General features: G+C 38.2%; 1 protein-coding gene across 1 annotated transcript; it reads right to left on the bottom strand.

The window, feature by feature from the left end:
- Positions 1-10,580: 10,580 nt before the first annotated feature.
- On the bottom strand, positions 10,581-19,079 carry RABIF (RAB interacting factor). The gene is made up of 2 exons (XM_044076677.1): positions 18,763-19,079; positions 10,581-11,331 (listed from the first exon to the last, which is right to left on the bottom strand). Exons 1-2 carry the CDS (start codon positions 18,913-18,915, stop codon positions 11,062-11,064), a joined length of 423 nt encoding a protein of 140 aa, XP_043932612.1. The 5' UTR covers positions 18,916-19,079; the 3' UTR covers positions 10,581-11,061.
- Positions 19,080-23,588: the final 4,509 nt, after the last annotated feature.

Raw genomic sequence — 23,588 nt, 5'->3', positions numbered from 1 at the left:
CATTCTTGGTGAGGGTAAGATGCTACTCAAGGTCAGGGTCATACCGGCCTGGGCTACATGATGAAAGAGCTCCTGTACGTCTTTTTTCATGTAGTCCAGGGAGGTACATCTCAGGTCATTCACATCCGCGTGGACAATGATGGAGTCATATTTGTACTTGCTTTGGAGTGACCTGAGTGCTTGTGTTATGTGGTGGATCCTGGCACCCGACAGGCAGCTTACAGTGACCTTCTCCTTGTTCAGCCTGATGAGTAGGATGTCAGTGTGTCTGACAATAGAGTCACCTATTACAAGTGTATTAGGTGTGTTGTTTAGCCTTAAGGGCTGTGACTGTATGGCACACTGACTTTGTGAGCTATGTGCTACGTGGATATTGTTTCGTGGTAGGTGTTGCTTGGATGTCTGCTTTGGAGGTCTCTGCTGCTTAGGCAGATTTTTATTTAGAGCCTCCGAGTATGTTTTTGTGTGTTTATGTGTTTGGTTTGCTGATACGATAGGTCTATGTGAGACTGGATTTGTGGTCTGTGTGGTTACCTTCTCCTCCTGACAGGCTGTGTCAGTACTGGGTTGAGAGAGCTTATCCTCCAGTTTGGCTATATAGTTGCATCTTTCACATATATTTGAGCTTGTTGGGAGGAGGAGAGGGTGGTCTGTATACATAAGGCAGTTGTAACATTGCCTCAAGATTCCCAGATTCACCAGCTGGACTGGAGAGTAAACTCGAAACTAAACTTTGGACATGCCTGAATAATATAGGGAACTACTTATTGACTGATCAGAAAGAACCAATAGGGAGGAGGTGCTTAGAAGGAGTATAGTTTGTGTTTACCTATGAGATTACTTATACGAGCAAGTGCAGGGCTTTAGAATGAGAATAGAGTGCTTAATTAGAGATTTAGAGCAGTTCTAAGGGAAAAAGTGAAGAGCACACTTTGTGGAGCCGGGAATAGTTTAAACCTGTTTAAGTGACGCTGCTCTGTGCGCAAGACCGCGCAAAAAGAGAGTTGCAGAGTTTTAAGAGAGAGAGATCAAGGAGTTTAGAATTGACCCAAAATGGCCAATAAAACTACAGCTTCTAGGCAGTAACCACTCCTACAGGGACAGGCAGGCTGCTCAGTGTTAACCACTGCCACTGGTGAACACAGAGACTTCCCTTTAGCCCAAGCAAGCACTGGCCTCCAAGAAACTTACAAACAGTTCAGAACAGCTGTTCTGACATTTGTGTTGGACGGGATGGATTTGGGCCTGGGTTGGGGTGGATATCCCCATTTATGGAGAGCCTGGTGTTAAAATGGTGATACAGATGTTGGAGTTTGGTGAGGAATGTGAGAAAGTATTGTGTTTTTTTGGAGTAGGAATGAGAGCATATGTGTTTAGTTCTCAATTGGTCCGTTATGTAGTTCTTGAACAATTGTGGACAGATATTATTATAATGTGTAGTGTCTGTATATGAGAGTACATAATGTAGTGTTGTTCTATTAAGTTTAGGGATATTGCTAGAGTGATAACTTGTGGTTTTGTAAAGAATTATGAGAAACTAGACTTAGTTGTGTGATAGTCATGGTTATAAAGTTTAAGATGGTATTAGGTGGGGGTCTGAATAGAAATTATAGGGTTGCACTATATGTGGATGGTTAAGTAGTGTGGGTGACTTAAAAAATGCCTAATGAGAATAAGAGTGATTGGGAGTATTTTTTGTGGAGCAAGTTGATGTGGTATAATGTGATATGACTTGAGGAGCTGTGATTGGTGGAGGCGAGGGTGAGCTGTGGGTTTGGCTGTGATTACTATAAATGTAGAGGTAATAGGGGGCAGGGCAGGGGAGCGGAGAGAGCCCGAGCGTTAGCGATGGCTAACGGAGCGGGGCAGAGCCCACCAAGACAAGAGTAAAAAGTAAGTATTACTTTACAAATCTGAACACTTTAAACAAATTCCTGAGGTCTAATGGCTTACCAGCAAGCAGAATGCAATTGCTGAAGGGCACTTGTGTCCTGGTGGGAGACTAGAAATTTAAAGATAGCTCCATGCTCAGCAGGATTCTAATATAGACTTAGTATTGGGGGAGGGAGATAACACAAGGGGTGTAAACCAGGTGGAATGCAAAGAAACCAGAGAGGCAACCAGTGGAAAACTATCAGTGAAGGCCTCACAGGGGATAAGTAAGAATTAAAAATATCTGTAAAGTGAAGGAAAGAGACAGCAAACTTTATTAAGGTTGGGAGTGCGTCTTCACATTGACTTGCTGATTAGTAACCAGTTTGTGCACAGATTAGAGTAGGGAGACACGTTAGCAATGAAGGGGAATGTATAGAGATGCAAATAAACAGGTGGGCCTCCAAGTGATACAAACTAAGGCAGAAAGCACTGAGAGGGCTGCTTGATGGTTAATTTAGTCACAGGGATCTGAATTAAATGTATACTGTCTATTGGACAGTTAGGATTACTGCACTAGCTGGGGGGGAGGACACAAGGCTACAACAGTCAGTTTTATTAGCACGCTGAGAACTACTAAGAAATACTGCTAATGTAATAGCTTCACTCTCATAAAAAATACAAGTAGAATGCCTGGGTGGACTGACCCTGCTCTTGGTGCTCAAAATGTATATCCTTGTTTAGTTTTGCAGTACTGATTCTTTCTTATACTGTATGGGTGGAGTGGTAGCTGCAGACTGCAGATTTGCTTGAGTGTGCTCCTGCTCTTGAGGCTCAAAATGTATATCCTTGTTTAGCTTTGCAGTACTGATTCCTTCGTATAACGTATGGGTGGAGTGGTAGCCACAGACTGCAGATTTGCTTGTAGGGGATTTGATCCCCTTAACCTTCACTTGCCCACTGTGGCCTTCTGTAAGTGACATAGCCAGACAGAACTTTGGGAAATCAGGCTAGGCTCAATAGTCTCCTGGGCCACATACCTAGTAACTGCCTATGAACCTATCAGTAAAGTGGTTTAGCAAGTCCTTCACAAATAATGTGAACATAAGTGGGCCTAATATGAAGCCCCAAGGAATTGAGGAGTTGACTGAGAAGTAAGAGTTGGCTGTACTAGATCTAACTACTTCCTCTCTGGGTCCCAAATAGCTAAAGGGTCACAGCCTTCCAGAACACACTCAATCTTAGAGTGCAGTATTATGTTACACTCCTGTTGGACCTGTTGAAAGTGTTTATCTACCAACTTGCCACAACTGAGAAAGCTATAGTTGTAATCAACAACTTGTACAAAACTATACTTTGGTTTAAAGTCATGCTATGCTGGATAACAATCTAAGATGACTGCACATATATCTTTAGGATTTTGGAGGGCAGTGAAAGAAGTTTACAGCGTGACAATTAATCAAGGTCACCTTTGTGCAGTAGCAGTCTGGCTGCCTGCTTTCCAAACAGCAGAGGCATAACCTTCTTTAATGGGGCAGTTGATAACAAAACAGGTTTGATCAGCAACTGACCTAGTTGCAGTTTATCAAGAATTCGGGGGATTAAATTATCTATGACAAGGGATGATGGCTAAAGCTGAATAGATATTTGTGAATTATACCAACAGAAAATGAATATATAGTGAAGGAATGACAGTAGTGGTTTGGAGGGAACAAAGAAGATGAATGACTGTAGCCCCAATGTAACCCCTTTTCACAAAGTCATGAATATGCTGTGCATATATTTCAAAAACCTCATCGAGATGAGAAAAAGGGAAGGGGCGGTGTTGATCGGGATTATACATATGGCATTCAGAAATCTTGGGTGGTGTCCAGTCAAAGTAAGAGCAGAGAAGCTTTTACTGGCAAAACTAAGGTGTGGCTAGTAAATGTCAGCCAATACAGTGCCACAGGAGATTCAAATGGTAAAACTACGGTTCAAGTAGTAAGGTTAGCTCTGTAGTTCAAATGTTACACATGCTAAGCAATGATCCTTTAGAACTGAAAATATAACATGGGTAGACAGTTCCTCAAACTCATTAGCTCTGAAATGCAATTTTCACTGGAAATCTTTACTGACTGCTAAAGCTCCCAGCAAGCTCCTATTCTTTCACATAGGTTTGCTTGTCACAGCATACTCTGAGCCTCATCAAAGGAGATGCTTATTTTATCTATGTGCAGTACTCTTATTTCCATATGTAGGTTGGGTCCTACATCCCATCCACATCTAAACTTATATCCAGTCCTGTCTATTTACTTGTCATTTGGTAACCGAAAAGTGGGCTTGTCATAGACCATTCCAAGGATAAATACAATACATACATACATACATAGAGAGTTTACATCAGCCAATCTATCAGCATATGTTCCTGAGCAATGGAGTATGTGGTGAAAACCCATACACATTGACAGCATGCAAAACTCCAGAGGGTAAACAGAGGGATCAGGATCGAACCCTGAACCAGGTAATAAGTCAAAATCTTACCACTCAGCCACCATGCTGCACAAAATTAACGTATTAACATGAACACACCATTAATCTACACTGCAAATATCCATCTCTATCTTGATTTAACATACATCAGTTACATATGCGTTTGACCACAGACTAATGCAGTACACAAAGATTAGCCTGTGGACTGTTGCAAGGGGTACTTTGGACAGTGGGCAGGTAACAGAATGTAAAAATCATTGAACTGCCTCTCCATGAGGTTGATGTATCCTTATGGGTAACCTACATCACATCACTACTGCACTGGACAGCCCATAATTCTAGCATATAGTTGCCTACAAACATTTTGTTCTTTGCTCTCTATTTTATTACCCAATCTTATTGTTTTGCTGTTTTACAGGATCACTGAAAATGTGCTCTGCCATTTTATTTGTATTCGTTATTTTTATATAAAAGACAGTTTATTTTAACAAAAGAACTCCACGGTCATTTGGAAAATACTACCTCAGACTCTGCAACATCACTTTGATGAATGTTACTGTTAGTCCAGGAATGCTATCTGTATATTATATCCCTTTAGAGGAGTGCAGCTGTTTGGTTTTGAACTTTGGACTTGGAGGAAAGTAAAAGTTTTATTGTGTTCTTCATATTTGGTTTGCTTGCTGGCTGCTAACCTTGAGGGCTGATGTTATCTTTTTTGTGTTCCATCTTGCTTGACTGTGGGGGAAATTAATAAAGGCAACATAACTTGTCCATCTTCTGTACACATCATGATAACCTTTCTGAATTCAGAGATGGCCCACGTGTGGCGCACTGGTCCAGAAAAATGATGTGCAACACTGTGTAGAGCTAGCTCCATGGCCATGCTGTATAGAAATGAGACAAGTTTTAGGGGAGAGGGTTATTCTAATTAGCCATGTGATTTCTCTCCTGGGACTCTCTCCAGGAAGGCATCTACATGCTGAGCCAATCACTCAGATGTGTAGATTAACATGGCTGACCGTTCCACATTGCAGTAGTTGGCAGGGTTTATCTAGCAGCACTTAAACTACTAAGGGGATCAGGGGAACCACTAGCTACCAGTGATACTACACTTATGCTGTAACCGGCTCCTAAACCAGTACGAGGATCAGAGTTTGGGGTCCACTAGTCACCAGGGATACTACACTTATGCCTTAATGGCACTTAAATTAGTATGGAGATTGGAGGTGACAGGAAACCATCACACACCAGGGATATGACTTGCAACATGGGTCTGAGCTTACAGCAGTGAAAGGAGATGTAGGTAAAGGGCAGAGAACTAAGGGATAGGAACAAGGACTGTGGTGTGTGGGAGAGTGACTGGGGTGATGGCAATATCTACACAATGTGGTCACAGCAGTTAACTACCATGACACTCAGAATGTTAATTAACTGTGATTCAAGGATGTGCAAATTAGCCCTCATCACATCTCTGAACTGCAAAATACTGTGTCATGGGAGCAGGGACTTTATGGCTCAGGCTAAGCCCTTTAATGAATACTTGGGTATGTGTGTTCCTCAGTTAATGTTATTGCTGGTTTGTTTTTAGCTACGGGGATTTTTCTAAAGCCTTGATTCCGTTTCATTGTGGATTTGAGTATTCTACGAGATGTTTTCTTTGTGCTGAGCTGGCCATTATCTGCCTCAACCCGTTGGGCTACTCTAACATTGCTTTAGCTATGTTAACCTATATTTGTTGCAGTTTTTCTCCATGTGTGTGCAGTCCGATGAGTTGTAAATTGTTAATTTATTTGGTCTCCTGAGTGAGCCAGATTTTTTTTTATGTCCAAAATGCCAGGACAGTTTCAATACTTAATAAAAAAAAACACTAAAATAAAAATAAAAAAAAAAAACAAAGTCTCGGAAGGCTGTTTTTAAGCTGAAGCTCTGTGTGTGTTAATAAATCTGCTGCTTTGTCTATGGTCAGTTGTTTTTCTTTTTACAGTTTCAGTGCTTATTTACTATTAATTTGAATTACTCGGAGTCCATGCATTTTAATAACCCACATTTGCAATATGTTAGTTATTATTCAGAAATGTTTATTTTTTTATTTATATTGGTTTACAATGGTAATGCACTGATCAATATTTACAAAATTCAGTTTTCATCCAGTGAAATATAAAACATTTCACAAACAAAAAATACAGAAATGTAAGCAATAAAAGAGTAGTTAAGACTAATTACATAGAAACAAAAAAGTAGTGAACAAGCACAGTCCAATGTACAATCAAGCAGAGTGTAACGTACAATATACACGTTACTTTCTAAAGTGGGTCAATCTTCGGTAAATCTTGAGAGAAGAAGAGACTCAAAAAGGGGATGTTAGATGATCTGTTGAACATAATTTGTTTTCGTTTCATCTTGTTGTAACAGAGCTTAGAGATAAGCTCTTTCATAAAATTTGAATATGCTGATAAACATGGGCTTCTTTCAATTTCATAGATGCAACCTCTTTTAGAAAGGGAGACTATCACATACATACAGACAGCCATCTACAATCCTAGTGATGGAATTCTCACTAATGTGAACAAGGATTAATGTCACTAAAGGTAGTATAAATGAGAAGGAGGCACCTGAATCTGCTGACCACTCTCCCTTAATCAGGAAACTTAAATGCTTGGATTTGAAAATGGTGATTTACAAAGCTGCATTTCAGATCAAGCTCTCCATGTAAATCCTGTGCCATTCTCTTCAGATACTGACTTTATTAAACGGGAGTGCCATGGGGCTTTGTGCAGGGGGAAGTACTACTACTATTTAGCAGTGATCTATCCTTGAACTTTCTTGGCTGAAAGTAGTAACATACAGATGAACTATGAACCGGTCACTCCTCAAACCTGGCAAATCCACAGTAGATATGCAAAGAGAAACAGAAAGACTCTAACGGAGGTTGACAATGGACATAACTGAAACAAACTACCAAAACAATATGACATTTGGTATACCTCAAAAACATAAGGAAACTTTTTGTCTACTTTTTAATGTTAATTAATTCTAATTAATTAATTTTAATAACATTCTTACTACTTACAAATAAGTTAAATAATGTAGAAAGAAATCCACTCTACTCCCAATAGGTTACTAAATTCTGACATAGCATTCCCACATAAATAAATCTCGCCGAAAAAGTCAATAGTTTTAAACCACTGCTTAAACATATTAACCAATCCTGGTCCTGCATATACTCATCTCGAAGTTGAAACTTTGTGTTTATCATATGATATTATCCTTAAACAGAATACTCTCATCCTCTCACTGAAATGACAAAACAAGTTTTATACATAACTGCTGCCTGTACAGTCCATTAAGTTGCAAGTGGGTTTTCTCTTCAGTAACTTCCACCTCTGTAAAATCCTAGAAATGTAACTACTGTTTGTGTATAAATGTAAATAGAAATGTAACTACTCTGTGTTTAACTGAAACTAAGTATAATGCAATCTAAGAAAATGGAGCTTTTCTCCCCACATCTCCATTGAAAATGGGTATTACCCAGTCGGGCTGTCCCAGCAAAGACAAATCAATAAATTAAATTCCCATCTCTCAAACTCAACAACACAAATAACAGCTAGGTTGTACCAGAATGCCATGCAACTGACTTTATGTATATATGGGTACAGACAAGGTACTTACAGATACAATATTGAAGTTTATACACTGTCTTAACCTCAAAATCAAGAGGAATATGTGTTGTTAACCCCAAAGTTAGAATATGTTACATGGAATTTTTCATGTAAGACAAGCATCCTGCAAACAGGATAGGACACCTTTCACCTCCCTGTCCAAAACATAAGCTACTGGTCTCCAGAACAAAAACGGCAACACGAATTACTGTCCTCTTCTGGCTTCAAGATCTTAAAAAACAAACAAACAAAAAAAAAAACATCTTAAATTACAAATACTGGACACCCTAACACTAAAAATACCCTATGTAGTTTAGAATTCGGTGAAAATTCACAAAAAAATACTGCCTACCACCTGGAACTCATCACCAGTAGAACTTCAAAGTAACTAGACTTTCTTTATAACATTCAAATAATGTGATTACACTATTAATCTCCTTTTGAATCAGTGGGTTTCCAGATAGAAGGGTTAAATGCTTAATGATGTTTTTATACCTTCTTCCGTAAGTGCTAGCTACATGCACAAAGATGCTTACTTTATTTTACCAGTACTTGATGTTTAATGGTTCGGTGTAATGTTACTCAAGTGTCATGTTCCATATAGCCTTTATATTATGCTGTATAAGCAGCTAATTCACTTGAGTAGTTTATAGCTTTTTGTAACTTTCTGCCTTGTGGTCTGGATTCCTCTTGAAAAGGGCCCTTAGACCAATGTACCCTGTTTATAAAGAACGTTACAACATTACTTGTGGTACAGAAAATTACAATAACTTTTTTTTTCTTCAGTTTTTGACAGCAATGGTTCTTTCATTTCAAAATTCATATCCTTAAAGGAAAAGTATACAAAGGCTATGTAGCATCTATGGCTCAAATTCTTGAAGAAAAAGAAGTCACACTTTTTACTTTTAGTAAACAGGTTTATTCTGCTGATGCCATATTCAAAACTTTTTTTTTTTTTTTTTAAAAGTACTCACTGTAAAGAAAAACAGATTTATGGTGCTGGTGCTCATTACACAAGTGATAACCTGAAATACGAATGTTAAGACTAGGAATTTATCAAAGGTATAAATTAGTGACAAGACAATACAATGTGAGTAATGTGGGAAATAAAGCAAGACATCACCTTCACACAGCCAAGAAATACTGACTGACCTGTTAAGCTTGCTTTCTGCCTAGTCAGCAAATTTATTTCCATTCAAGTTCAGCTAACCACTGCATTATCTCACCCTCTACCACTCAAAAGTTGCTTTTATCAGTTTCTGTATTGCACTCCAGTTTATAATCTTAAAAACTTGACAATCCCCATAACTGATTTACTGAAGCCTGCACTTTACAGCCATCATTCAGTGGAACTCATCTCAAATTCACCCTAGGTGCTGTACAACTTATACTTTTCCCCAATCCCAGTCATAACTGTAAGCATAAAGACAGCCATGAGGTGTACATGCTCTTCCTCATGTCCTTGGAACTTTTGCCACAACATAGCCCATAAATGCATTCTTCATGACTGTATTCCCCAAGTCTCAGTTACAGCTCAGATGCGCAAATCTTTGGCTGCAAATATCCTACTCCCCAGTACCAAGGACAGCAATATGCCAGATGCAAGAGCCTTCGTAAACCTACCCTTTGAACAGAATCCTGGTTACCAGCAGTGCAGAAATCTTCCTTCTGCACAAAGATTGGCTGGTGCTTTACAAATCTATACTTAAAAGTAGATGACTGTTTTGAATTTTTGGGCAGTTTTAGTCTGTGCTGAAACAAATTACTAGAATTAATAATTCACAAGCAGCACGTCCTCTGTGAGGAGTCAGTTATGGTGTTAGGATGTAATCTCAAAACATAGCTCCCTGGTGTTTGCGTGTGGAAGGGGTGGGGGTGCACATCACTGGTATGGTCCATTGCTGGCTTCACACATGACCTTGAACCACTCTAATGCATACCACAACAGCACAGGTAATACAGCCCTCCGTCTGCCTAACCATACACATGCTTTTAAGGTCATTTAACTGCTGTTACTATGTTGCATTCAAAAAGAGATGGAGAACCGGCAGGCAAATGGTAATTTTCCAGTAAATCAAGTGCAGAAGAGCTGAACACAGATGTGGGAAAAATTACAGATAATCCTTCAGTGAGTTAAGTTCTGAAATGGGAACAAAAGTAGACAGTTTTACAGCTAAACAGGATTCTCAGTCCACATCAGGGTGACTGCATCCTACAACTGTGCTATCCTAAGGTTGTTATTGTACCAGACAACAGCTACATGAAGAGCAAAACTTAAGCTGCAGCATTTCTGAAGGACCAGGCAAATCTGTGTGACTGACTGGGAGGAGGAGTATCCTCTTTGCAGCATTACATCTGGTGTTGTCTGTTTAATGAGGTCTTTGCTGACTGTATTCCCACAACCCTACAAGCAAAGTGTAACCCAAGCAGTCCACAATGCCCGAGAAGAAAAAGTGGAAAATTCAGCACACTGCAAACTGGCCAGCCGGAAAGATGGCTGGAGGAAAAGTGCACTACTCCCGCTTCTGAATACATACATATACTTGCTTTAATTTCAAGCACATGAAAAGAACCATGAGCAGTTGCATAACTTTTTAATATTAAGCACATAAACAACAATATGCCATTACATAAATTTAGACTCTACTTTCTGGAAACACTAGCTAGCAGCACATATAAAAATAAAACAAAAGGGCACACCTTCCTATTCAGTTTTAGCACTCACGGTACTTCAATCACAGTGAACAGAAAATGTGAATGTTTAAACACTGCATGCTGTACAGGTGGTGGTCCTCCATTTTACAGAAGCATCATTAATAAGGCCGAAAACCTACCTCTATTAAATTCAGTAAACTGCCTGAACAAAGAACATAGAGTAAATGTTTTATTACAAAATACCACAAGACACCCAGGCAGTGCATTTCTCAACATCAAACTTTCATACAACAAAATGTGTTTAGGCACTGTAGCAAATGCTACCACCAAATAGGAGCAACAAGTAACAATTCAGAAACGGCCCCATGTTAGGTCTCAAGATTCTAACAATTAGCCTTTTATTCTACACGTGATCAACGCGATCCAAGGCCACATAAAAGCTTTTTGTGTCATCGGTGCAGTGCCATCCGATTGGTCCAATTTCACAATCAGCACAGACCAGATACTTTATATTGCCAATGTTTTTAGTGAAGCCAACATTTTCAAAAGCATACATATTTTCAACCAGCCAGTGATCCTGTAGTGTGTCTCCAACAACCCCATCATTTACTGATGTATCCACTGCATCCCCGTCTAGCACTGCATCCTTCTTTCTCATGGATGGAAGGAAAAGCTGCAAATCAAAAGAAAATACATAACTGCATAACAGAAAGGTATAGCTGATATTTTGTAAGTTATATAAACAATAGAATTTAAAGTATATAATTTTACTTTGGAAATCTCCAATTCCACCTGCTATAATGCATCACATTTTTCTTTATACCACCAAAGGAAGATTAGCTTTTCTCCCATGTATGTCACAGCTTTGCTCAAAATGCTGAAAACTAAAGCAAATTTAACTATAATGTCCTGTTCACTTGTTCATCTATGTTACTTGTACCACTTTTACATGGTAGCATGGAAACTGCTACAAATGGTTTATAAATTCTTTGGTACAATGCTGAAAACAGCATGAACGCACCCAATATTGATAAACAAAAAGGAAAGTCCATCGCACAGGAGATACCACACTGGTTTATTACAAAACAACTCACAACAAACTAGAACAATTTAAGTTTAATCAGGGAGTCCACTAAATCAAACTTTTTCAGTGAGTATGAAGGTAAACCCCCTCTTAAAAAAATAAATATTAAAATCTATTACTATAATTATATATTTTGAACCCTTCATGCATGAGAAATATCCCCCTATGATAAGATGAAATGCCATGTGTCATTAATGGAATAATTTATCTTTTATCCCCCTTCCTCTGTTTTGTCCCCTTTTGGCCTTGTTCCTGTCCATAAAACCCTTCTTATTTCCACTGTGTGCCTAGGGTCGATTCCAATTATTTATTTTACAATGACTACTAGTTCTACTAGACAATCTTTCAGATCACCTACGGGGAGGGAACTCACTACAGTCATTGTTCTTCAAAACTAAGGCAGTTATCTAAGTTTTGATTTTCAACAACAAGGTTAACTGGTAAAACTGCATTAGTGTAATAACCATTCTTTTCTTTCGAAATACTAAAAATTTGATTTAGTAGACTCCCTTATTGAACTTAAATCATTTACTAGGACACTGAATTTTTCAACCTTGTTTCCCTCTTATGACAACAGAGGCAATGATGATTTTTTTTTTTTTTTTTAAAAACACAAGAGTACATTCAATTTGTTTCTACACCCTTTAATAGCAACATCTCAGACAGCATGTGACAAAGATCTATATATTTCAACTAATAAGCGAAACAGATTATATTATAATCTTAACCACCAAGAAAGGTTTTTGTTATATCTTTTAGGAGACAGATCCCTCTGCACAATGAAACCGGATAAAGGAACTTTTTTTTTTTTTTTTTTTTTTTGATCGTTCTAGCTTGTTGTGTGATTTGTCTCATAATAAATCAGTGTGTGGTACCTCCTGTGCAACTGACTTTCCTTCTGGTTCATCAATACCGGGTGCATTCAATAATAATAAAATAAATTTCCTTGGTTACTAAACTGTCAGTAATGGGGGATGAATGAAAATTTAACAGTGGCAATATCTGTGGTTTACTGGGGGGTTTTCTATGGTATGATGGGGTGGGGTTTCAGAGAGAAACTCCACCAATCTGGGCACATGAAATGACTAGTAGGGGGTGTGGGCTGGGAAACTGGAGATATTTTTCACTTTATTTACTGTACAACTGTGTATTTGGGGCCTTTTATCAATTACATCCCAGTGCGCTTGTCAGATAATGAAAAAGCTCCATAGTATTTTACAATGTTATCCTTACACTCCATCCAAAGGTTGAGAGGTCAACTGATGGTCCCTAGCCATAGTGCTTTAAACCACAGCTAATGCACCCTGCAACTAAAGGTTAAACAATAAAATCTGTGGTTCTGATAAGCTATCCATGGGTGGAACATTTAGGCCTACAGGAAGTATGCATATTTGTACAAATCTGATGCTTTATCTCTATGCAGACTGCCAAGCATTCTAAATAACCAGGGAATATAATATGTAATGGAAACTCTGGTTCTGTGACGTGCATAATAAAAACTTACATTGAAAAGATTATGTATTAATCACAAAACCATTTTTCAGCTTTTCTGGTCAGTAATAACTTCAGTCCATCTTCAAGCAAGTTAAGAAGGAAAACTGAGAAGAGGGCAAAATGTAACTTTTAAACTAAAAACAAGCTCCCAGCCAAAGAAAACAGAATGCTTGAAGGATTAAAATAAAGGAAGTTAAAGCTGCTGCTCACCCCTGCAGCTCCAATCTACAGGTCAAGTCAGGATCTACATAAACAACACCCACACCCATCCTTACAACAGTGTTTTTGGAAAGTACAGCCCCTAGGTAATCCCAGTTTAAACCTTCTCATATCTTTAACAGCAGAGAATACAGCTGCCATTACTATGCTTATGCAAATCTACACAGCACAAGCTCTGTACATGTAAAAAAATATATAGTGACATGATGTAGCCCCTGCACTGGCATGCCACATATTAATGTTTAGTCTTATTAGGTGGAACTAAACTTGCAGAACCTGACAGCTGTAAGACAAAGGTGGAGTCATCTAAAGCTCCCTAAGCTCAAGTTGGGAAGACTTGGGAGTAGAAGAAGCCCAGACAAGAACAATTGAGGAGGCCTTCAAGCTTTTACTGTTGTAATCCACTACTTTTATCCTTTACTGTGGAAGGTTTAAAACTCAAGACTTTGCATTGCTCACCTAAGCATTTCACACAAAGGGAATGCTTGTCTGGTGGGGAATTTTATTCCTACTCCCCACACCTATATATCCTAAAGCGGTCTTAAATCTTGCTGGCCTCAGTCCACAAGTAGATGAAAATGACTCTCGATATCAGAAAAAAACTAATACCATGCAAACTAGAAAGCTAACAAAACAAGTAAAATGCAACAAACATCAAGCAATAAGAAACAAAATGTTCTCTTAATACTATTAAAGTACTGTTGCACCATTAGCTATACTTTTTAAGGCAAGCCACTGAACAGAAAAAATACTGCCAACAAAAGCAACCAAAGATCTGTCAAAATGAAGCCAGAAGGGTTTCCAATATACTTCTGTGGAGGAGAAGAGGACAAGTATGAGTAGTGCTAGACCTCAATGTGGACTGATTAAAGCCAACAAGAAGGTAATTTGATGATGTGCCCAGAGATAAAAGGAAAGTCCAACAATGCAAACAACCATGTTACACTGGAACTTTGAAAGTGAGAATTATGAATCAAGGGAAACCTAATGTGTTTACAGTGAGATGATAAAAATAAACCTTAACATCTTGGGAATCTGTGAAATAAAATGGACTGGATAGACCAATTTTACACAAGATCTTCATCCCATCTACTACTACTACTTACATGAATCTTTTAGAAAAAATAGAGTAGACCTCAAGGGTTATAAAAGGGTTGCAAAACCGCAGTGCTGGGACACAACCCAAAAATGATAGAATAACTTCAAGCTTCAAGGCAAGTCATTCAACATTACAGTGATGCAATTTTATGTTCCAGTTACAGATACCAAGCAGGAAGAGAAAGATTCTGAGGTTCTGCGGCAGATTCTGGATATATTACATGCTCCATAGGTAATAGGAAGTTTAGTGAAAGAATAACTGTAATAAGACAAGTTTAGCCATGGAGCACAAAATGAACCAGTATATAAATTGGTATAATTCAGCCAGCATAATTTACTGGTCACACAAAATACTAGTTTTCAGAAGCCTAAGATACAACTGTCCACATGCACATCATCATATGGTCAATGCCAAAAATCAGACTGACCATATACCTTGCAGTCATACACGGATAAGATCTGTACAGTCAAAAACAAGATACACAGTTGAGTGTGACTCATACCATCAGCTTCCTCACTGCAAAATTATAATCAGACTAAAGAAAAGAAGGAATGCCTTCAAGCAAATTAGACACAACTCAATTTTCCATATGAATACGCAGTGGAGGTAAAGAACAGATTTAAGAGATTAGACCTGCTGGATACATTACCTACAGAATTATATAAAAAAAAACTTGCAATACTATCCAAGGGGTGGGAAAAGAACACAAAAAAGGCAAAATGGCTGTCCATGAAGACTTCAGAAGTGGCTGAGAAAAGAAGAGCAAAAGGCAATGGAGGTATGGAAAATGCATCAAACCGAAAGCAGTTTTAGGGAATAGCAAAAACAGAAAAGGAAGAATGTGCAAATGATTAGTAAAAAGACCCAGAAGAGATAACAGAATGAAAGAGACACAAGAGATCTATTCCAGAAGACTGGTGATACTGAGAGGTAAATTTTAGGTAAACCTAGACCTGATAAAAGACTAAGATGGGAGTAACCTAGCAGAAGAAGAATGTTAAGAAGAGGTGGGAGGAATAGTCAGAAGAGAAGTAAAAGAAAGACCCTAACATCACGAATACAGATGATATGTTCTCTTAAGTCAGACATTCTGGAGAGTAATGACTCTAGAAAGCCTTTCTGGTAACAAGGCTATAGGAATTGATGGAATTCCAGGTTACATGCTTAAAATTTTGCAAAATGATGCCGTTACACTCTTACCATACCTCTCAACTTGCATACACTGAAAATGGGAACAAAGACCATTGAAAGTAGATAAATCCAGAGAAATATCTGGAAATCTAATTAGCATAAAATTCAAATGCCAAACAGTGCACAACTTTTCCAACTTCCAGTAAAAATAAGCTTAAAGACAAGAGTGACAAAACTGATTAGAAAATTTACATTGTCTAATGGATAATGTACTTATATTTTTTATTCTTCCACTCAAGGTCATTTATTTTTGCTTCAGTATGCAGTCTTAGAATCAACAGTTAACACATATTTGGTAACAGTGTGTGAAGAGGCTGTATATTGTCACACTACCTATTTACATAGATGCTGACTATACCTTGTGAAATTCTGGATTACTTAAATCAGATGCTGGAATCAAAAATGCTGTGCGAAACACTGACCACCTTAGATATGCTGATACCATTCTAATGGCTGAAGGTGATGAAGGGTTAACAGCCTGTTCATGAAGGAGAAAAGCAGAAAGCACAAAAGCTAATTGCTGCTCAACATAAAAAAACTGCGACAGTGTTATCTAGCCCCATCAATTCCTTGCAAAAGATAGGGAAGTGGTGGAGGCAGTGACATTTTTATTTTCTTTAGCTCAAGGATCTCTGCAGATGGCAACTGCAGTTATGAAATAAGCTGCTTGCTTCTTGGGATAATAGCTATGGCAAAGGTATTAAACAGCAAACACTTTAAATTGACAACAAGAGTTGTAGAGACAAAGCTGTGGTTTTCCTCATTAATGACATACAGATGCAGAATCTGGACTATAAGTAATGCTGTGTACCAAAAAAACACTTTTTTTTTAAACTATGATGCTGGAGAATACTTTTGAGAATTCCATGGTCTGCAAAAAGTTCACATAAAATCAATTCTTAAGGAAATAAACTAAAACTTAATTAGAATATTAACTGTACTTGTGTTCAGTGTGTCCTGGGGATTGTTTAATATCTTGCATCTTTAACTGTTCTTTCTGCATATGACATTTCATTATATGATTACATGCTGCTGATTCCCATATGGTCAGTTGTCACTAATCTGCTTAGTGCAATCAGTCAACATCCAGTCAATCAAATAAACCACAGCCACAATTCCATAGAAATCAGGATGGCTACTCCAGTTGAAGTTAAGCTATTAAGCTTTGTTTGCCATGTTAACTGTATTACTCTGAAATAATATAGAACAATAAAGACTCTTCTCTATTTACTTTAATTTATATCTGAAAAATTTTGACTTTTTTGTAGCAAGCTGTTTACAAAATTGGGAAAAAGTTATACTGCAGTTATTTCTTAGGCACTGTGGTGGCTAGGTGCTTTGTCTTCCAAGATAAAGAAGTAATCCTAAAAGGGAGCATTGCCTTAGTCATGCCTCATTTATATAATCACTAATAAAAGTACGGAAAAAATGTATCTTTTGTTTTCTCCTCTATTTCAAAATTCCATTACCTGGCACTATGCTAGCCCGTACAAATTAGTTTGGTCACATAAACCTGACAGTTTATGCTGAACTGTACAAAAATGCCCACAGAGCTCTGGTACTTTTTTTTTTTTTTTGGGGGGGGGGGGCAGTACTAACACCCCCTTTATAAAACAACTTCAGCATAATGTTCAACCAATTACGTTGATATAACTGTTAGGTTATATTGCTGAGAGACTGGGGAAAAATGGCATTTACCAGATGTGTTCTGCACTTATCACTGAAAAAAAAAAATAAACTACTATAAGACCATCACCAGTTGTTGTGTCTTTCGGCTTTTCCCGGTTAGGGGTCGCCACAGCGGAACTCCGGTCTGCTAATGATTGGCAGTAGATTTTTACATGCCGAGTTGCCAGCCCTGACGCACAACCTTCAATGAAGGTACGCCCATTCATGCATGCCTCCACGCAGAAGACGCTCTAGCAGATAATCGAACCGGAAGTCTTACTGTGAAGTGACAACACTACCACAGCACCAGTTAAATAATAAAATTATTATTTGAAGTAATAAGCTTTTCTTTGTGCTAGACTTTCCTCGTTCCCTATAATGGGGAGGAACAGCCCTTACCAAACCAGTTCTGTATTTTTCTTTGTAAAAAAATAAATAAATAAATATAAGGCTGTCAGGTGATCAGCTTTTCTTTGTGATCGGTTTTCTAGGCATCATGTAATGCAATGAGAGGCAATACCTGTTTGACAAAGGTTTAAAGTCAAAGTAAACTTTATTGTCATACAGATCAACACAGTGGAAAAAGTGCATATTACTGCACAAAATGTCAGGCTTGTACCACAAAAATGACAGTTTACAGATTAATAAAAATTTAAGTAGCAAAAATCAAACTAAGATAGTAAAAATGTGAAAGCTTTTTATACAGCAGAAACTAAAACAAATACAACAGGAACAGACATTTAGTCTGGGCACACTCAACCCAAGAAAACGTAAAGGGGAGTGAATACACGACCACAACGTTTTAGAAAATTGCACACTATTTGCTGGCCAATATCTTTCAAATATGAAGGGTGGTAACAGAGTTCATTAACTAAATCGTCCAGGTCAGGTCTTATTTAACCAGATAGTACTAGCATCTTTTGCACATAAGGCTACTATGTAGCCCATGATTACCTGCAAATCACACAGTATTTTAAAACGAAATAAAGTCTTACTGTACAGTCTGCAGGGGTGAAAATGTCTCTATGTTGTACTTACCTGCGCTGTTGTCCACCACGTTTTAAAAATACACTTGATACAATTAAATAAATCATTTTCTATACTGCCAAAACATCTTTGAACTACCAATCCTATCTCTAAGCAAGTTATGCAACGGCTTATACTGTAGCTTATAAATTACAAACATCTTCTACCACCTACGAAGGGCATTTTCTTCTGACAGATGTTCAAAGGTTTTGCAAAGAATCGCGGATTTACATGAATGAAGATCAGAAAGTTTACCTCATCCATACAGCAAATAAAGCAAAGATATGCATGAATTGTATGTATGAATTTATTATCTTTACTACCTCCTTCTGAGTGAGCACACCTATGCCAGGTAACAGCACTTTGGAACCACATCGCTGGCAAAGGACCGTCTTCGTGTTTTTCTGACTCTCATTCACCAAACTACTTCTGTCTGCGCTGAGTTGGCCAGCGCTATGGGCAGCTGGCTTATCCATTGCAAGAGTACAATAACAGAAACAGTAACCGCTAAGCCTCCTGTTTGCCTAATGTTATCAGTTGTGTTTAAAAAATGTTAATACTAAAGTTTAGCCATAACACAAAATTCTAACACCTGCGCGCAGCCATCTTGCCTGTTCGTACGCTTGCGCGGTGACGCGTTTTCCCACAAATATGTACGCAATGGGTCAGAAAGACAGTGAATACACGGGAAGTTTGTGTACAGCGAGTTATTCAAATCGAATCACTGAGAGAACAGTCCCGCTACAATGAACGGAAATAGAACTTTACTGTAATATAATATAATTTTTAGTGTACAATAATTGAATGTAACTGGTGCTTTGTGTGTGTGTCTCTCATACACACAGTCATTTAAGCAATTACAGTGACGCTGCTTTAGAATTTGAAAAGCTTTACACTCTGTATAGTATTAATCATTTTTATTAAACTTAAGGATAATTTGATTTTTTCCTGTTGTTGTCACGTATTTTGTAGCTGTTTAGGTTCGGAAAAAATATAAAAATGTGGAGATTATAAGCTAAAAAGAAAATAATGGTTAATTCTAGCTAATAACATTTTACATCAGGGATTGCTGGAAGGCAAAATAGGGACTTAGTAATCTACTGGAGACTGGAGCAGTTTTTTCTAACTGCCTGCAACCATAACAGAAGCAAGTCCACGATGCAAAATGTATATAGTATAAAAATAAGTTACATTTGGAATGACTACACAGAAATTTCATAGAAAAATACAAAACTAAAGCTGCACTGTATGGTATTTGATCTAGTAACCTTGACCTCTCCATAAAGGCGGTAACAATAATGACATTCAAAATGTTCGGCCAATTGCACTTCTGTCCCCTATTTCTAAATTACTTGAAAAGTGTGTACACAAACAACTTCTATCCTATCTTATCAATAACCAACTTTTAACCCCCACACAACATGGTTTTCGACCAGGCCATAGTACCTCCACAGCCCTCCTCTCCTTCCTTGAAACAATCAATAAAGCCCGTGACTCGGGTCACTTCGTATCCTCTCTTCTCCTAGACCTCTCCAAGGCATTCAATACTATTTCCCATACCCTACTCCTCACCAGACTCACTAAACTAAACCTATCCCCTTCCTCCATCCAGTGGTTCTCAAGCTACCTCACAAATAGACAACAAGCAGTAAAATGGAATAAGGCCTCCTCACCCTTCCTCAATACACCAACAGGTGTCCCCCAAGGCTCCATTCATAGCCCCCTATTATTCAACATATTCATCAACGATTTCCATCAAGCCATCCCTAATTCCACTCTTATTCAATACGCAGATGACTCTACTATAATCTCTTCCTCCCCCCTCCCTCACAAATCTCATACATCTCACTCAAGCCACATTCTCTGCAACTGAGCAATGGATGCTAGAAAACCACCTGGTTGTAAATGTTTCTAAAACTAAACTCATGCTTTTCAAACCCACCAAAAACTCTCCTCTTGACAAACTGTCATTCATAATTACCAGCAAAAACAACACTCCCCTTGAAATTATCTCCGACTCAAAATTATTAGGAATACTCATTGATGACCAGTTAAAATTTGATAAACGTCTACTAATCAACATAAAAAAAACCCATACAAAACTAGGTATGCTTTACCGCCATAGCCATTTCATCTCTCCCTCCACTAGAATCACACTAGCTAATATATACCTTATCTCATCCCTGTTATATGGGGCAACTATCTTTACCAATCTGCAATCCTCCCTTAAAACAAAACTTGGAATCTGCTATAACAAAATATCCAAGTTTGCTGCCGGTCACAAATCCTCTTCCCACCACTGTAATTCCCTTCACCAACTTAGCTGGCTAGAGCTACCCAATTTCCTCACTTAATACCCAACTTATCCAAGCCCATAAACTCATCCATAAATCATATCTCTGCCCCTCCCTAGCTAATACTTTTGAAATGTACATATCAAATCGACACAAGATCTAATTTCCAAAACTTAATTAAACTTCATTAATCCTTACGTCCAGCTGGGAACCACCTGCTATCCTTCTCCCTAGTATGCCTCTGGAACACTCTTCCTTCTTCCATCCGCACTATCACCTGCCTTTCCTCATTCAAAACCTCATTACACTCACATCTTGCCTCACAAAGGATATACTCCTGCTCCGATCCTACCTAAATTTCACATAAACAAAAAAAATTAAAAGGGAGCCATATAGAAAATACAGACAATATATTAAGTATACTGAGAACAATATAGTTGCACAAAAGTAATAAAGACAATTTGTAAACCCTAACAGTAACTAATCTGGAATACAGTGACTATTACAACCGTAAAGTACAACAATATATCCATACAAATATAATTTCACTTCACCCATAACACCACTGTTTCTCTTGAGGAAATGCTATATTCCTGCTTTTTCACATGTCCACACCTTTAAAATGTCACTCTTATTTTCTGAACCTGTACTTTTGTATGTCACTCTTATTTTCTGAACTTGTACTTACTGTAGAAATTGTACTTTGTTCCTACTTTACCATTTCAGATAACAAATGTTTCTAAATCTATTGTCCCCCTACTACTTTATTTTAGAAAATGAATGGTTTTAAATTTAATGTCCTCCTACTACTTTATTTTATAAATTGTACTGTATACTCCTTCTTATTTTAGTATCTGCGGTGGTGGTGCTGCGGTAGCATTGTCGCCTCACAGTAAGACGTTGTCCTGTTTGATTCTCAGCTAGAGCATCTTCTGTGTGGATAGGCGTACCTTCGTTGAAGGTTGTGCGTCAGGGCCGGCAACTCGGCATGTAAAAATCTACTGCCAATCATTAGTGGACCGGAGTTCCACTCTGGCGACCCCTAACCGGGAAAAACCGAAAGACACAACAACTCATTCTTATTTTAGTAATTGTATAACTATATTCAAGTAGTCTCATTCCTATTTTAGAAATTGTATAATTAATTTCAATTATTTCTCCTTATATTTCTGTACTTTTCAAACACAAAAGTTTTTGAAATTTTCCTATGTAAAATTTCACTGTAATTTAACTTGTCTTGGAGCTTTTCTCCCCAGGACTCCATTGAAAACGGGTTCCTTGGCCCAATGGACTATCCTGGTAAAACAGCTGCAAATAAATAAATAAATAGTAGCCATATATTCAAAACTGGGAGAAAAAAAATGCTGTAGTGCAGTAACACACTTACTGTTGACAAATACCTCTCTCAACTGTACAGATTTTCGCTTCATATTTTTGTTCCGTTTTTTTCATAAAATTGTGCTTTTCTGGCAAATTAGTGGCAAATCATTGCAGATTGAAGTCAGAAAATAATGACAGGCATTTGAGTTTCAGCCTTCACACCCTTCAGAAAATTCATGTTAATGCAAAACCTGTTATTCTATCAATTTTCTAGGTTTGTAAGAGCAATATTTAAAAATTATTCATATTTTTGGGCATTTGTCCCACTTTTATATATGGCTTTGTCCAAATTTCTTGCGCTAAGAGGTTGAGACTGACAGGTATGGTTGGCATGCATGGAGCAACCACCACAGAACAGTGGTGGAAAGCTGATTTAATTCAGACTGTTAAACACTTCAATCGGACTTTAGAAGAAAGTCTAAATTAAGTGTTCACCAGCTTCCCACTGCTCTTTTGTACTGACTGCAGATTACTTACTGTTAAAACTCTATTGTGTGACTAAAGCTTAAGACTAGTAAGAGATACTTAATAAAATCTTCTAAAGAATCTTCCTAATGTCAGAATGGTGCTTAACAAGCATGTTTTCTTCCCAAATTCAGAGTATAATCACAGTGATCTGATCCATACACTACATGTCATATTCAGGACCAGCCTTAGGTCAACTAGTGCCCTAGGCAAAAGGGCTCCACAGGGGCCCCCTACCACACCACCTGGTGCCCCCATCCTGGTCTACCTACACCAAATAAATACTGGAAAAGTGCCCCTACTAGAGCGGCGCCCTAGGCAGCCACCTAGTTGGCCTATACCTAAGGCCGGCTATGATTATATTTCAAAAATAAGACATAAAATGCACCACAGAACATCTAGATCCACAACTCAGGCTGAAGAAGTGGAGTTTGATACAGGCTGATTGAGGGTTCTGTCCTAGACTCACCTGTTGTACAACTGGTCCTGCTCAGTGGGGTGTGCACTGACTGCACAGAAGGTTGCTATAGCTTCTGATTGTGGGTGGTGGGGGCTGAGAATAGTGAGATTATTTCTTAAATTCTCCTGAGAGACAAACCTCAGAGGTATGCACAGAAGTCAGTATAACTTGTTTGACACTGGGGAATGTGTGGTCATTATTTTTTGAATTTTCCTCACAATTAAACTTCAGAGGTAGACACAGAAGGTCACTCTGGCTTTTGTGGAGCTGTGACAGTGTGGTCATTATTTCTTTAACTTTTCACCCAATCATGGGGGAGGTATTTACACACAGTTTAACTGACTGGAATACATGACTGTAATATTTTTTTTCTCTTTTCTCACAATCACATACCAGAAGTATATATTTAGGTGGGAGGTAGGAGTAGGGTGGCATATTGTGAATGTACATCTGTGATCAACAGGTTAAAATATTTTACTATATTCTGGTTGTCAGATACACTGATGGCAGCTGTCTTTTAGGGATGGGGTGAAGAGTCATGTTGTATGAT

The sequence above is a fragment of the Protopterus annectens genome, chromosome 7.part0 (assembly GCF_019279795.1).
Source record: "Protopterus annectens isolate FY-2018-M chromosome 7.part0, PAN1.0, whole genome shotgun sequence".
Classification (NCBI taxonomy): Eukaryota; Metazoa; Chordata; order Ceratodontiformes; family Protopteridae; genus Protopterus; species Protopterus annectens.
Note: the sequence above shows the minus strand (reverse complement) of the source record. Positions and strands in the feature narration are given on the sequence as shown.